The sequence below is a fragment of the Engraulis encrasicolus genome, chromosome 9 (genome assembly GCF_034702125.1).
Source record: "Engraulis encrasicolus isolate BLACKSEA-1 chromosome 9, IST_EnEncr_1.0, whole genome shotgun sequence".
NCBI classification, from domain to species: Eukaryota; Metazoa; Chordata; class Actinopteri; order Clupeiformes; family Engraulidae; genus Engraulis; species Engraulis encrasicolus.
The window spans coordinates 23,208,951-23,224,734 of record NC_085865.1 but is presented as its reverse complement, the minus strand read 5'-3'; the positions used below and the strand labels follow the sequence as shown (position 1 = coordinate 23,224,734).

Genomic DNA, 15,784 nt, shown 5'->3' with positions numbered 1-15,784 from the left:
CCCTTCGATTTCCTTCAGTAGGAAGCTGAAGCTTAATGGAAATCAACTCTTTACTACTTATTCTGACTTGGAGTATTAATCCTTGATATTTTGTCTGAACCAATGACTGAATGTGTTATCAGTCTCAACAAATGGTAAATCGCCTAATAGGAGAGCCTTTGATTTTGCTTTGGTGGGAGGCTGACGCTCATTTGGACTCTTCTCTTATGAGATTTACAACTTACTCTGAGTTAGAGTATCCGAGTCGGTCACTAAACCTTCTTGTTGGAATACCCCTCAGTTGAACTGTTCTTTTCAGTGTTGTCAAGTTGCAAAGATTAAGTGGCCTTAGTACTTACTGCATTGCCTGCTGTTTGAGAGCAAAGAACTGTGTATGAGAAAGTGAGAAAAATGAAACAGACATCTCAAATGATTTGAGAGAAAGGAACTCCAGTATGGTAGAGTTAAAATACAGTTTTGTATGGATTGCTTGTCGTAATGCTTGTAGCTAATGTCTTCTAGTGGTGCTTGAACCTGGCTCAAGGTGAAGCTGGAGTTGGCACTTATTGAGGAACTTTGACTGGCTCGCTTTGGGTCAGCAATGCTCAATCAAACACTATAAGGAGTTCTACAAGCTAAAGAGAAGGTACTTGACAGGGGTCTGCCGATTTGTAAACTTAGTTCCTCAACCTTTCATATCCACCACACAACACAACACACAATGTAATCATACACTTGTTGCCTACATGTTTCTGATTGTCATTGTTTTTTGGTTTCTGGAAATGTAACACATACTGTAAGTGACTTTTGAACAGTGAAAAGCCACCCTTTGTCAAAGCAGTGGGTTTTTATATGAGAAGGATTACAGTAGCCTAACAACACTGCACTCACGCTGCATAGTCATGCAGTAAGCTGATCTGTGTAATTTCATTAAAAAATATGGAAAATCATTCAAGACTTGTCTCTCTTTTTATGCATAACTACTTCCTCTTTTTCTTCTTCTTCTTCTTCTTCTTCTTCTTCTTCTTCTTCTTCTTCTTCTTCTTCTTCTTTTTCTTCTCTCTCTCTCTCTGTTTCTGTCTCTCTGTGTCTTCTCGTGTATATAATTAACCTTGAACGAAAAATCATTGGATGCCTCCAACTTCATATTTAAACTTTTGACCTTCTTCCAAGAATATAATATGGCATGCACAAACAACTGCAGCGTATGAGTCATATCATATTCCCACAGTTATAGGTTAAGACGTGCACAGGTCTGCACTTAAAAGCAAGGTCACCGTGGGTCTCAGTTAGTGTATAGGAGTCATAAGTAATGTATGGCACTACAAAGTAACTTGACTACTGGACTGGCCATTTGGCGTATAGGGGAATTTTTTCCGGGGGGCCCGACAGTCACTCAGGGCCCTATGCTTTTGGTTTCTGTTTTGTCTATTTTCCCCTAAAAACCAGCCCACAATTTAGATGAGGCAATCCATTTAATACATACTTTAGACGGAATGGACTCTAACATTATAGTGTTGAGGGGGGGCTTTGTGAGAAGCTGGCCTAAGCACAAAAAAAACCCTCCAGGCCGTTTTGTGATCCCAGCCCAGCCCTGCCTGACTGCCTACTCGGCTGAGGTGTCTTAAGTGGGTAAAGGGTCATTCCAACTACCTTGGATTGTTGCCACATCTTGCAATTGTCAGTATCTCTATTTGTTCATCTTTCTCTGTAAATGAATAACAGCTCAATGATGTTTCAAACACTCTCAGGTAAGGTTGGACCTCGGCCAGAGCTGAAGTGGGAGGGAAAGGGAAACCAGAAGGGCTACAGTGTAGCATTTCCACCAGCTGTCAGGTGACAGGTCTTGCTCTTCCTCTTTTCAACTCTGTAGTCTCTGTTCTTTCAGATTCCACAGCAGTCACCTGTCGCAATGTGAATTGTAAGCGGTGTTTCACAACAAGGGGACAGAGATTCTTATAGATCTGTCCTCTCTGTCTCCCTCACTCAGTCTCTGCCTAAGAGTGCAATACCTTTCGTCAATGGTTACAAAAAGCCAAAGTGCACCTTTACTGCCGTCAGTTGCAGTCATGTTCAGCTGATCTATCTAGTTTGTACGCACTGAACCACACTTCAGGAAGTGGGGGTTTTACTTTGCATCATTACATTTCATTTGCTTCCGTAGTGCCCATGTGAGCAGACAGCTTTGTTTAGTTGCTGTGACCGACAGACCAGTTCTGTCTTCCCATACATACATACATACATACATTGTTGTTGGGTGGTTGCACTGCTGCTGGATTCTTTCCCCCAGAGGCATTCTATCTAGATGGACAGGCGGATACTGCTCTGTGTGTGCTTGCATGTAACATGGCTTCACGCCCGTCCACAGGAAAAAGGTAAAGCCTTCCTCTTCAAAACAAGCTATTCGACAAGTAGATTTGTACTATTTCACAGCTTACAGAAGAATTTGCTGAAAAGTGATTTGTTATTTTGTGTGTTGTGTAGTGAACTACTGTAGTTGTTATGTGCATGTGTGGGCTGGTGGTATTGATCAGATAGCTGTCACTGGGTCGGTTAACATGGCCTCATTTTTGCCTATGCTGTTTCCCTTTTGACACATGATGGCGTGTTAATGAGTGCATACTGCAAGCCCCTCACCCTTTATTGTCGTCCCCCCTCTCTCTCTTTCTTTATCTCTCCTCACCTTCTCTTTTTCTGTCTCTATGTCACCATCACTTGCGTTCTCTCTCTCTCTCTCTCTCTCTCTCTCTCTCTCTCTCTCTCTCTCTCTCTCTCTCTCTCTCTGTCTCTGCCACCAGGTGCTCTGCGCTTCGTGGGTATAGGGGACTGGGGAGGCATACCCTTCGCCCCCTACTCTACTCCACAGCAGTGGGGGGTGGCCCGGGAGCTGAACGCCCTGACCAAGACCACAGGCCTGGACTTTGTCCTCAGCCTGGGAGACAACTTTTATTTCAGCGGAGTCACCGACGCTGATGATCCCCGATTCAAGGCTAGTGCAGTGTCACATATTGTATTGCCTCTGACAAAACCTGAAGAACAACAATCAGTGTTTTTTTTTTGGGGGGGGGGACATTTAAGACATTAAGACATTTTTAGCATCTTAAACATCTGCTGATAAAGTTCATGAAAATGTTCCGCTGTTCATCAACTTGTAACTGGGTGGAAAGCACTTACACTCCTATTTTGGAGGAGTGGACCATCTCTCTAGTTCTCTGTCATCATGTGATACCATTTCGCTTCCAAGCTGTGAGGAAAGTAGAGACAAAAAAATACTTATTGTGACAGTAACAGTCACAAGGTCAAAGTAGTGTCACAACTACTGTATCCTTCAACCACAATCTCGCACCTCCAACTGTGCAGTCAGTGTGCCGCCCCCTAAAAAGGAACTGAAAGGCAGTAAAGGGCTGTGCACAAAACCCTTTCTGTGGTGTGGTGCCTATGCCTATTGTAGATCATTGTGTTTTAGTGACAGGTGGATTTTTGGATCCTCTGTGAAAAGCGCACTTTACACTACAGCTGTTGAAAGCAGGGGGGCACTCTGGCACAATAAACCTTCGTTACCTCGGTGCTCACATGACGATAATGCATGTCTACACAAGAGAGTGAGGAGTGCCTCCTCTTGTGGTGAAACATGGTACTGTTTTTACATCACAGATGTTTTGCTTTGCTTTTAAAACTGAAAAGTGTCAAGCAGCCCACACATAATTCACATGATTCACAATGCAAGACAGATCACACACATAGCACACATGCACACACAGACATTTAGATGGATCAAAGACAAATAAAAGTCTGTGTAACTGTGAAACTGTCTGTGTCTGTGTCTGTGTCTGTGTCTGTGTCTGTGTTGTGCCCACAGCTCACCTTTGAGAACGTGTTCTCTCACCCAGATCTGCTTAGTGTGCCCTGGTACGTGGTGGCAGGTAACCATGATCATCGGGGAAATGTAACCGGACAAATTGCTTACTCTGCCCGCTCAGAGAGATGGTAGGCAATACCTGAACGAACTGTCTGTTATTCTGTCTGACTTTCACAACCATCATTATTAAGTGTTGTAGTATGTCAGTTCATCCATCTGACTGACTGTCTGTCTCTCTGTCTTTCTCTCCCTCCTTTTCCTCTTCCCCTCTTCCCCTCTTTCTCTCTCTCTCTCCCTCTCTCTCTCTCCCTCTCTCTCTCTCTCTCTCTCTCTCTCTCTCTCTCTCTCTCTCTCTCTCTCTCTCTCTCTCTCTCTCTCTCTCTCTCATACACACTATTTCATTTTGTATATTTTGTGTTTTGGGAGTGTGTCTTTGTTTTGTTGTGCTTATGTCTGCGTTGAAATGCCTGTTTGTACCTGTACGGTCTGTTTTGTCTCTGTAAGCGATTTTTATCTCCTCTGCCTGAACACCGCTCCTCCTCCTCCTCCTCCTAATCCTGTGTTTGCTCTGCCCTGTGCTGCCTGCAGGCGCTTCCCGGAGCTGTACTATGAGCTGAAGTTTCCAATCCCAGGCTCCAACGCATCCATGGCGGTGCTAATGATTGACACGGTCACCCTGTGTGGGAACACCTATGACAAAGATCACCCCGTCGGACCCGAGGATCCAAAGGCCTCCGACGAGCAGTTTGGGTGGATCGAGAACAGACTAAAGAGCGCCACGTAAGCCGGGCCACATGGAAGCTGTAGTTGTACAACTGAGTTTGTTGCACACTGATGGGATGAAACATACTGTATATAGGTCAAAGTTAAAACAACACAGTGGTGTGGTTTTACTCTTCGTCCACTAACAACATGTTGATAGACGGCTAGTCTCATTCTCTTTTTTTTTTGGTCTTTTTAGACTTTATTAATGATAGGACAGAATGAGAGAGACAGGAAAGAAGTGGAGAGAGAGAGACGGGGAAGGGATGGCGAAGGACCCGAGCCGGAACCGAACCCTGGTCGGCCGTGTAGTAGACGAGTGCCCTACCGTTAGGCCACGGCAGGGCCTAGTCTCATTCTCATTCATTGAACTCCCCTAATAATAAATATACTTGCAGTTTTCAGCTCATGGGGGAGATATGGTCAAACCAAATTCAGAAGTGCAAAAGAATGCCAAGTGAGATTCATTCAAGCAGGTACCAGAGTAGAGTTTGTTGTGTACACATTTGACGAAACCGAGGAGTATAGCCTACTGATACACTGAAAGCAACATTGAATAGTTTTCTTCTTTGCACATGGTAAACGTTTGATGTGTCCGTCGTTTATCATTCAAACTACAGAGAGGTGACTACTCGAAGCATTCAGTAGTGTACAGTCCATGAAGTGCACGGAAAACTAAATCAGAAGTGCTTTTCATCTTGTGTTGCAACATGCACTATATTGCCGAAATAATTCACTATACATACACTATATTGCCTTCGATATAGGCCTAAAGTGCAGGGGGGAAATCCTGGTTTGTGTTCATAATATGGCCCTTGGAGGACTTGTACAGCCCTTGGAGGAATTTGAAGTGGCCCCTCGAATGAAAAAGGTTCCCCACCCCTGCTGTGATAGGATCGACACCATATTGAACACTATTGGTTACGAACAGGATGGCACTTACCATAAGTTCATGTGTGAGTCAAGGCAGGTTATCAAATGCTTTTAGCAATACAGTGTAAATCTAGGCCTCTCATAAAAACCGGCAGAGCATGGGCTCTTGGCATGGGATCACTCTTTATCAGAAAACACAAAAGCACCTCAAAGGGTTTTTTATCCTCAGCCCTCAGTTGAGTAAACAACGGCGTACTGTAAATATAGGGAAGACTGGGGAGTAGATGGTGGTTTTAACATCTAAGGTGGAGGGAGTCGTGTTGTTACCAACTACAAATGCACTGCAGAAGGAATGCGAGGGATTTTTCATAACGTGTTATCAAAATGCCCCGACCTGTTATTTAAAAATAAAAATTGACACTCCTCCATCTTTTTCTGTATGTCTACTGATACACCCTTGAATTCCACCGAGGTCAGTCACACACAAAACACACCCAGAGTTTTGACCACAGAGAAAAAAAACGACACACATACACACACGCGCAAGCACACACACACGAATACGCACGCACGTGCATTGCAGTTCCTGGTGACTGGGTTAGTATTTGCTGAGAAAGACAGCTCGGAGGCCAAGTTGGTGAATCAATCATGAATGTGGAATCAGGAATTGGTGACTTCATACAAAGAAATGCCCCTCTGATTGTACTAAGCTATGGCAGGTCAGGCTGCTGGGGCGGTCACGGCCTCCCTCTTTTGTGGCGACACGGTTGAATGCAGCAACTAATGGTTGGCGCCGGTTCCCAGTATTCTGTGGAAATGGGACGTTTTGTCGAAATAAGATACCAGTGGCTTGTTAACATAGCCTAAACACTAACCCTAACCCTAATCCCTAGGGGTGCTACTGTAATGCTTTGTACTGTTTTATAGCACAGCTCGATGGGTCAGCCATATGAGATACTGGTACCAGTGCCAGAAGCACGGGGTGAAGAATTTACTGGTATACTTTGTTTTTTTCCCAGGGATGTACAACTGAGATAAAGTTTCTCATCTTCCACAGAGTCCTTGCGAGGGTTGTAGAAGACGTGGATGCACTAAAAACAATAATATATATATATTAATGAAATCCGTATCACAAAGGGTAAGGGTTGTTTCAATGGTCCCCTCCACCTGGGAAGGAACCTCCTTACCTCTCTTCCCCTGTGATGAGTCAACCTCCAAACTCCTGAATGTTGCCAAATAGAGGCAAATTGGGGCACGCACACACACGTTTTGTACTCTTTAATAGTTTACACCCAGTCTAGCTCATATCTGTTGACATCCACTTTGAAACTCCTACGTAAGCCCACAAATATTTTGTTTTGCCGATCTGATTTTTGCTGTAGTTTCGGTTGAACTCGCTCTTTGAAACCCCCCTAAAACCCAGCAAGAAAAAATCCAAAGCCTTAAAGTAGTTACATTTGTCCAGGTCCATCTGACCAAGCCTTGAACTTGGAACTCAAGTTTACACAAACCAGACGTGATCACCACTTGACCATGTCCACCCAAGTCTAATGAGTAATGAGACAGTATTTGGGGGCATTCCAAAGCCTCAGCATCCTCACCAGAATGATTTTGTAATTCTGTTTCCCCACTTCTTCTTGACAGGGCAGAATTTGTGGTGGTGGCAGGGCACTACCCAGTCTGGTCTGTTGGTCATCACGGGCCCACGCAGTGTCTGGTGGAGAAGCTGAGGCCACTACTGAAGAAGTACGACGTCACAGTGTACCTGAGTGGCCATGACCATGACATGCAGGTAAGCTATGGCTAATACACTCCAGATTGAGAAGCACAAAGCAGGCATGGTCACAACATGTCCAAGTACCTCCTGCTTATCAGTACCTGTAATCATACCCCAAGAGTTAACCAAAAATAGCAAATCAAATAAACTTTTTTTGCCATTTTATGTTTGCCGGACAGGCTTTAGGATTATAAATTCTCAATTCATTGTGCCAGTTAAACACTGCACCGAGAACATGTCTGTTTTAAGTCTCTGTTAAAAAAACACGTGAGGAGTGATCATCAAATCGAAAGAATCCAAATCTGCTTTCATCTTACTTAAACTGTTAGGAACCTATGACATTGAGGCTACCGAGCCATGTAAAAGCTCAAACATTGCAAAGTATGTGCGCATTAGGGCTGAAACGATGCACCCAACTCATGATTCGGTTCATATCACGATTTTTGACCTACGGTTCGATACACCCCACGATTTTTAAAATGTATCTTTTTGATGATCGTTTATAGGTTTATAACGCAATCACATCTTATCATGTGGTTGTTTTTTGGACTGAACGGTAACAGAACTTTGAAAGGGCGTATCACGATACTGCCTTTTTGTATCACGATACAGTATCGTAACTCTGTGTATCACGATTTCTCGGTTCGATACAATATCGTTACAGCCCTAGTGCGCATCATTCTGACCCCCAATAATGAATTTCACCTCCATTATGGTCCAGTGGCCTGTGTTGAGTGATCCGATAATCTTGTGTTTGTTTTCTTAGAGTTTCTCATGCAGTGTACTTGTGACCTCCCAATGATGGGAGTGCGCTTCCATTAAACGATAGTTCAGTGCCCTATTTGATTATAGTGTATTTCTGTTCTCCTTCCCCAGTTCAACCCACAGGGTGATAGGAGGGTACTTCCATTAAACGATAGCCCGGTGCCCTGTCAGATAAAACTGTGTTTGTATCCTTGCCCAGTGCAACCAGGAAAGTGATGATGCTCAGGGAATCCAACAGTATGGGACAAAGGGGTCAATTGGGGGTCGGCTCTAGGGAAAGGGGGACGGAATTGGGTCCCTTCTGAATTGGAGCCCTTTCAGATGGCTGTGTCTTGGGCCAGGTCAAAGCTGTCAGCGGTCCTGAATGTGCTTGTGCTCTCTTCCCCAGTACAACCAGAATAGGGATGGCAGTTTCTCTTGTAATGTGCTTGTGTCCTGTCCTTCCCCACTTCAGCCCGGATAATCACAGCAGTTTCTGTGCTTGTACTGTATCGTCCTTCCTCAGTTCAACCAGCAGCGTGATGGCAGTGCACTTGCATTTAACAACAGCCCAGTAGCCTGTCTGATAGTACTCTGTTTATGTTCTCCTTCCCCTGTTCAACAGGGATAGTGATGGTGATTTTTCATGTACTGGGTATGCTTGTATTCTTCTTCACCAGTTCAACCAGGAGAATGATGGGAGTGCACTCGCATTAAACGATACCCCAGCGCCCTGTCTGATAAGGCTGTGCTTGTGCCCAAAGAGTCTCTCATGTGATGTGCAGTGCTTGTGTCCTTCTTCCCCAGTCTCTCATGCACTATGTATGCTTGTATCCTCCTTCCCCAGTTTAACCAGGAGAGTGATGGCGGTGCCTACGTGGTGAGTGGTAGCGGGGCCATCGTCTCCACCTCCCTCCACCACCAGGGCAGCTTCCCCTCCTCCTGGCAGCGTTTCTCCAACACTGCCAACGCCACCAGGGGAGGCTTCGCCTACTTTGAGGCCACGGCAGACCACATGACCGTGAACTTCATACAGACAGATGGGAAGTGTGTCTATCAGACCGTGCTACCCAAGAGAAGTGTCCTACACAAAACATAGTGACTGTCTTACATGGGAAGGGTATATATCAGATCATCCTACCCAAGATAAGTGTCCTGCACAAGAGATAAAGTAGTGACTGTTTTAGATGGGGAAGTGTGTCTGTCAGACTCTCCTACCCAAACAAAATGTGAAGTGTAGAGTCCTACACAAGACATGATGACGGTCTTCTTTCAAAGTATTTTATATTGTCAACACTGTGAATGAAGAATTTTTGATTATTTTATTCACCGCTGAAAGCTTCTCTCTGTTTTTCAGAGATTTCCCCCCTTTTCAGATGCTGCTATGTGTGATAAATTAGTGTTTGATCCCCGCTGTAATGTAATATTTCCCTTTACCCATAGAGGGCAGTGGTGTATATGGTATTGTTCTGCTCCATGGTAAGACATTACACAGCACAAAGTTTGTGAAATTAAAAATGTCTTTATTTTTCAGTAGAAAAGTAAAACTACAAAAGTACCAGTAATCCAGGATTAGTACCATAATCCAAAGGAATACTTCAGTAGTATTGCCACTTTGATGCTTCAATGTGTAACAAGAATGTTTACAGCTCACAATATTATGTTCGTTTCAAACCATGGCTAGTGTTGTCATTCACAATAAAAATGAAATAATGTGTATTTTCATCAGCGATATGAATTTATGATTTGAATAAGCATATTAAATTCCCACCTTAATACAAATATTCTGCAAAGCCTAAAAAAATAAATAAAATATCAAACTTTATATTAAAAAATATAGTAGTCTATACATCACATTTTCATGTACACAGCTCCCATGATTCACCCAGCAAGGTCCCAAATAAAACTCAAGTTAGAAAGTTAAAAAAATCTAATAAATATATTATATATACTTGGAATAAAAATACGGTAGTGCTTACGTTGATTCATTTTTAAAAAAAGGAAGTCCGCTAACCCAACAGTAGATAGTTAAAAGTACCAATCCCCACACCAAAACAATTTTAAATAAAATAAAATAAAAAAACACTTTCAGCATACTGATTTGTTGCTAAATCATATGTCTAGCACATGTACAGGAATAGTTTCACGGAAACCAGAAGGCCAGATTCCAGTGTTTGACAGTGGAATGTTGAACTGAAGATGGCTCCGGCGGCGCCTTGGAATCGAGCGGAGCCAGTTCAGCCAAGTTGTGCAAAATTCTGAGCGTTTGACGAGACAGATCTAACGTATAAAGACTGACACCCATCACACACACGCACACGTACACGTACACACGCACACACACACACACGCGTACACACACACGCACGCACGCAGGCGCACACACACACACACACACACACACGTACAGCATGTGGTCCTCACACCACGTCTTTCTGTCGTCGCCTGAAGCACACTACCCCCACAACGATGATGACGATGACGATGACCAGGAGGGTGCCAATGGTCCCGGCAATCACAGCAGGGCTGTACTCTGGGAAGACAGAGGAAAGGGGAAGTCACAATCATTAGCCTTTACGTAAACAGGGATGCACGTGCATACAAACACACATAGCTGAGCTCTCATGCACTTGAGCACGTGAACGGTATGCATGCAATTATACACGCACACTTGCAAACACACACATGGCATATCACTGATAAAACCTGCATACACGTAACCTGCACTGGCACACAGACTGTGCACATGCGTGCGTGCACACGTACACACACACACACACACACACACACACACACATCTCCGACACCAATCTCAATTGTCTGCATTATCCATCCTGCAACCGTGCATTTTGCCCCAGCCTGAGCTGTACACTGCTGGCATGCTCATTGCTCATGATGGCTTTCCTCATGCACTTCCTGTTGGCAAGACTCGCTTCGCTTATGCACTCTCTCTTTGTGTCTCTGCTTCAGTGGCGTTTCAGTAATAAGCACAATTGCCCAACAGCTCTTCTCTGCTCATAAAACTGGGTTAACACCCTTACTTCAAGAGATAATAACTCCTCTCCCTTTCATGTCACTCCTTCACCATCCTGTGTGCACTAGCACAAACACCAGCAACGTCAGCTTTTTTTGTTGCAGAGGTCAGGGGGTGCAACCACAACTAATGTTACTCTTGTATGGATTAAATTGTCATTATTATTATCATTATTATTATTTTGTAAAAAACCTAACATTCATTCCGTGTGAATGAAACATGTTAAATGTGTACTTCACCCACTACTGTGGCATTAGCTGTAAAAGTGCCCCCCTGACGTTTGCTTATAAATACATACGTCAATGACCCAGCCTTAGGCGGTCCCCGAGCCAAAAATGATACCAATATACAATGTAATGGGGACCCGATAGAGAAAACAACCGCTCTCCCATTTCAATCCAGCCTGGCCGTGCCATACCCTCGTACTAACTTTCAAACCAACTTCTAACCTCTGGGTTTACCACATCAGCAACTGAAGGGCTCAGAGAATACATGCCTTCTGCCTCTCACACCACCTCTTAACCACCGCACAGAGTTTACCAAGACAACAGCTGCAACTACTACAGTATTCAAAGCAAATAGCACGTTATCTTCCAGGCTTAGACAATTTATGGTAAACAAAAAATACAAACAAGTAGACGGATGGCTGAATGACCACAAGCCACTGCTCGGTGAGCAAGATAGTTAATGTCACGCCCTGTATACAATGTAGTGGGGACCCAATTCTGCAACATTAGGAAAAAGAAAACGCAACTGTTCTCCCCTTTCAAACCACATTTCAACCATCTACTCCAGGATAACAACATCTGCAACTGCAGAGATCCTAGAAATATGCCACCTTCTCCCTTGCAGACCACGCCTGAGCAATCTAATTGGTCTTAACAACACCCGTAACTACAGGGCTCAAAGACAACATTCCCTCTCCCTTTCATGCTACCACCTCAACCGGCTCATTTGCTGTAATGCAGTATGACACTGCACTGATTACATACTCTACATGGCTGCTTTCTCTTGCCTTAACTACTGCAGGTGATAAATCCAAGATGGAAGTTGACCCTTTTTTAATCTCGAACCATTATGTTTTCACATCACTGCACTTGGGTTTGGTATTTGTGTAAATAATTCTGAGGGACCTACACCAGATAGTAGGCCTACAGATATGCCTCAGTTCTACCTGTCATTTTGACTGTGGGTCTTAAAGACAGTGTATCTACAAAGTTAAATTAATGCAAATCAACTGCCTAGCTTCTTTAGAGTTAGATTATTGGATTCTTACCAATGCCCTTCTCCCCAGGCGTGCACTTGGTGTCGCTGAAAGACCCTTCCTCCATGCCATAGCCTCGGGACGGGATCCAGGCCTGCACCTGAATGCAGTAACTCTCCCCCTTGTCCAGGCGGGTCAGCTCAATGTCATTTGTTGATGTGGTCTCATATTTCTGTTGGATAAGAAATGTTACATTAGGCGCTGATTGGAGATAGATAGACAGGGGGAACTATGGTCTGGTTCTGTCTGAAAGAATGTTAGAATCTTGTGTACTAGTTATGTGTAAGCCCAGTAGTAGTCCCAGGCCTAAATCAATACTACTCTAGATTAGTAGTAGTAGAAATAAATAATAATAATAATAATAATAATAATAATACATTGCTTCCAGTCACCAATAGTGCATTGTTTCTTGTTTGTTTACCTTGCCTGTGCTCCCAGCCCTCTGGTACATGACACGGTATTGCAGATCCTCTCCGAACACCTCTCGAATGTTCAGGGGCTGGTTCATGTCGTTGAAGAGGGCAGTGATCGGGTCAATCACACTGATGGAAACCTTTCTTCCGTCCTTGCTTACATTGAATTGGAAATCTGGTTTGCCGATGATTGCTGCAAAAGACAGAACACAATTAACGTCAATTCTCACTCTAGCGGGATGGCGGTGCACTTGGAGAGAAAGTTGTGAATGGGACTGCAAGAAGGTAGACTACATACTCTCTTTGTATGGACAGAACTTTTTGGAACGCGTGTAGGGAAACTCCACCAGGTCGGACGTCGCTCCCCGCACTGCTTCCGAGAGAATGTCCGCTGTATATGTGGCCCTTATGTCCTTCAACTGCTGAGTCAGGTCGCATTCTGTCTCGGACGTCTGGATGCAGTACGGACTTCTTTCTTTGTCCTGTCCCAAACTGTCAGAGAAGGGAAAAGTATGAAAAGGAGGGAAGATATTTTCACAGGTAAGTGACTAGGCTAGGCCTTGAAACCAAGCATGCTGCTGCAAGCCTAACCGTTGTGTTGGGCAACATGGAAAGCACTTAGGCCTATAGGTAGCCATAAAATGTCAGCTGTGTAAGTTTCACTGACATTGTGTTAAGTTAACCATTATAGTCTAACCCTAACCCTAAAGGAACAATGTTTATCTAAATAAACAGTAGGATTTAGGCCTACGCAGCATTTCATCTTTTGCATGGTTATAGAAAAGTGAAGTGTTTCTAATGAAATTGTTCTTACGCTGAAAATTCCACGGTGTATGAATAATCAACAGGTTTCGGACTCCACGAAAGCATCGTTTTAAAGTTTATAGATGTCCAAGTCACATCCTTAGCGGTTGGGAAAGAACCTGCAAGACACATTAGAACATAGCTGCATTAGGCTTAATTATAGCACCGTGCGATTTGCAGTTATTGATCCAGGAGTTCAATTGAGGCTGTGCGCAATATGGGACTCACCTGTTACTGTTCTGAGGAGCAACGTGGAAACCCCAAGCACCAAAAATAATTCCTTTCCGAGATACATCCTTTTGCGTCTTTAACAGGTGACAGCGATTATTCCTTATGAGCGAGAAAATGTCGGCGAATCAACGTGTGCCGTTTGTAACTTCACAGTGCGTCCCGGGTGACTGCCGATTCAGATTGTTGGTCTTTGTATTGAGCGACGCACAGCTTTGCGAGTGAAGTCAGATTCCGTTCCGTGCTCTATCTGTGTGAGCGAGCGAGGTCTGTATCAGTGAAAGGGAGGACTGTCAAGCATATAACACGCCTGCTGTTGACCATACAAGGACTTCCGACATGTCTCGGGCTGGATTAACGCAAGAGTGAAAGTGCCTGTTATGGTGTTCCAATTAATAAATTAGTAATGGTATGGTAATCACATTGAACTTGCATTAATTTGTGAAACAGGCTATTGGGCCCTATTTAAGTGATTTGAACCAGATTAGTTTGAAAACATCCTAAACGATGCCAACGAATAGCCTGCTGTGAGTGACACGCGTCATGCCAAACCGTTTGCCATTATTTGCCATATTTTTTGGAATGGATCTGCAAACCATATCGAGGCAAAAAAATGCCCACTTAAAATAAAGCTGTGGTCTGTTAGGGACAGACATTCCTTCGGGATGAGCGAACCCATCTGATGTCACCCATGTCAATAAACTCCTCACCTTTCCTCTTCATGGTTCGCGGAGTCGGTGGTCATTACGCATACTGTAGTTTCTATATAGGCAATGCATCTCGTTATACATTAACAACATACTGTGCCTCGTCACAACGCTCTATATTCAAGGCGTGGAAAATTAAAGGATTTGTAGGTGCAGTAAAAAGAAAATGATTATCCACGCATATGTGCTTGGTCTTGCGGACATAAGTAAACTCAGGCCATATTTGGTCACATCTGCTCTCTCAATTTCGGCAATTGCTCGTAATGATACACACACAGGGACTTTTTTTTTAGCAATGTTGACGGGTATCATGGCTGGCACCCAAATGTTATAGGCCCTAATCTGATTGTCAAATTGAATTCTAATTACTTAATTAGCACTTATTAAAATGTGTTGGGGCCTAATTAAACTCAACACATCTGCTGTTGTTGCTTGTTCAATTACACAGTATGCTGTAATATACAGTTTAAAGAGGTGTACAAGTAATGACTTAACATGTTTAACTCAGGTGACAACAGGAATTGTGTGTCTTTTTGTGGAATTTAGGCCCAATGTAAAACCTTGGTGCCAAAGTTCGACTACCTCAGAAAAATAAATGAGGGTTTTAATATGTAAAGCATCCCTAGGCCTACACCAAATAGGTGAACCACTGTAGGCATAAAATACTACAGTAGCCTCTATGGCTGGTGTGATGTCATTCTCTCTCCTGTGTTCATCAGTTTCCGACACCGTGAACCTAAACCTAGACTGCCATTACTACAGCTCTGAAAAATCTGTCGAATCAGAGGGGCTGGTGAGTCAGTCCACAACTGTGTGTGCCTGTTTCTGTGACAACCAAATATGACACTCTTTACTCAGACCATGCTCGCAGTCACGTCGATAAGACTCCCGATTCATACAGCCCTCCTCGGTCTCGATCCCTGACCCGCCACTTCTGTGTAACAAGTGTAGTCTTACTGGCACCATGTCTACTACGTCTCACTGCCAGCTAGCTTGGATTGGCCTCATTCACCCAGACTAATCATAATGGGAAAAAAAGCTGCCTCAGTGCCTCTCTCTCTCTCCCCCTCTCTCTCTCTCTCTCTCTCCCCCTCTCTCTCTCTCCTCCCTCTCTCTCTTTTACGCAGCTGTGGCTTTGCATGCTAAAGCGCTTAGAGAATGCTGGACTCGGGGGCCAGAGTTTCTCCTCCGAAAAAGAGTGGAGATCCAGACAGGAAAAAAGGGGGCGCTTCCCGTAACGTAGCCACATGATGTAGTGTATATGGCCGACGCGTCTAGCCAGACAAGCATGCCACTGACTTCAATCCAATCATCTACATCAATCACACACAGTCAGGCAC

At 44.0% G+C, this 15,784-nt stretch overlaps 2 protein-coding genes across 2 annotated transcripts; one reads left to right on the top strand and one right to left on the bottom strand.

Moving 5' to 3' along the window:
- The first annotated feature begins 2,155 nt into the window (after positions 1 to 2,155).
- Positions 2,156 to 9,406, top strand: acp5b (acid phosphatase 5b, tartrate resistant). Its single transcript, XM_063206781.1, has 6 exons — positions 2,156 to 2,354; positions 2,778 to 2,968; positions 3,839 to 3,966; positions 4,427 to 4,618; positions 7,118 to 7,265; positions 8,842 to 9,406. Exons 1-6 carry the CDS (start codon positions 2,285 to 2,287, stop codon positions 9,091 to 9,093), a joined length of 981 nt encoding a protein of 326 aa, XP_063062851.1. The 5' UTR covers positions 2,156 to 2,284; the 3' UTR covers positions 9,094 to 9,406.
- Positions 9,407 to 9,496: 90 nt separating this feature from the next.
- Positions 9,497 to 14,011, bottom strand: f3a (coagulation factor IIIa). The gene is made up of 6 exons (XM_063206782.1): positions 13,738 to 14,011; positions 13,520 to 13,628; positions 13,004 to 13,197; positions 12,714 to 12,898; positions 12,305 to 12,464; positions 9,497 to 10,527 (listed from the first exon to the last, which is right to left on the bottom strand). Exons 1-6 carry the CDS (start codon positions 13,802 to 13,804, stop codon positions 10,415 to 10,417), a joined length of 828 nt encoding a protein of 275 aa, XP_063062852.1. The 5' UTR covers positions 13,805 to 14,011; the 3' UTR covers positions 9,497 to 10,414.
- Positions 14,012 to 15,784: the final 1,773 nt, after the last annotated feature.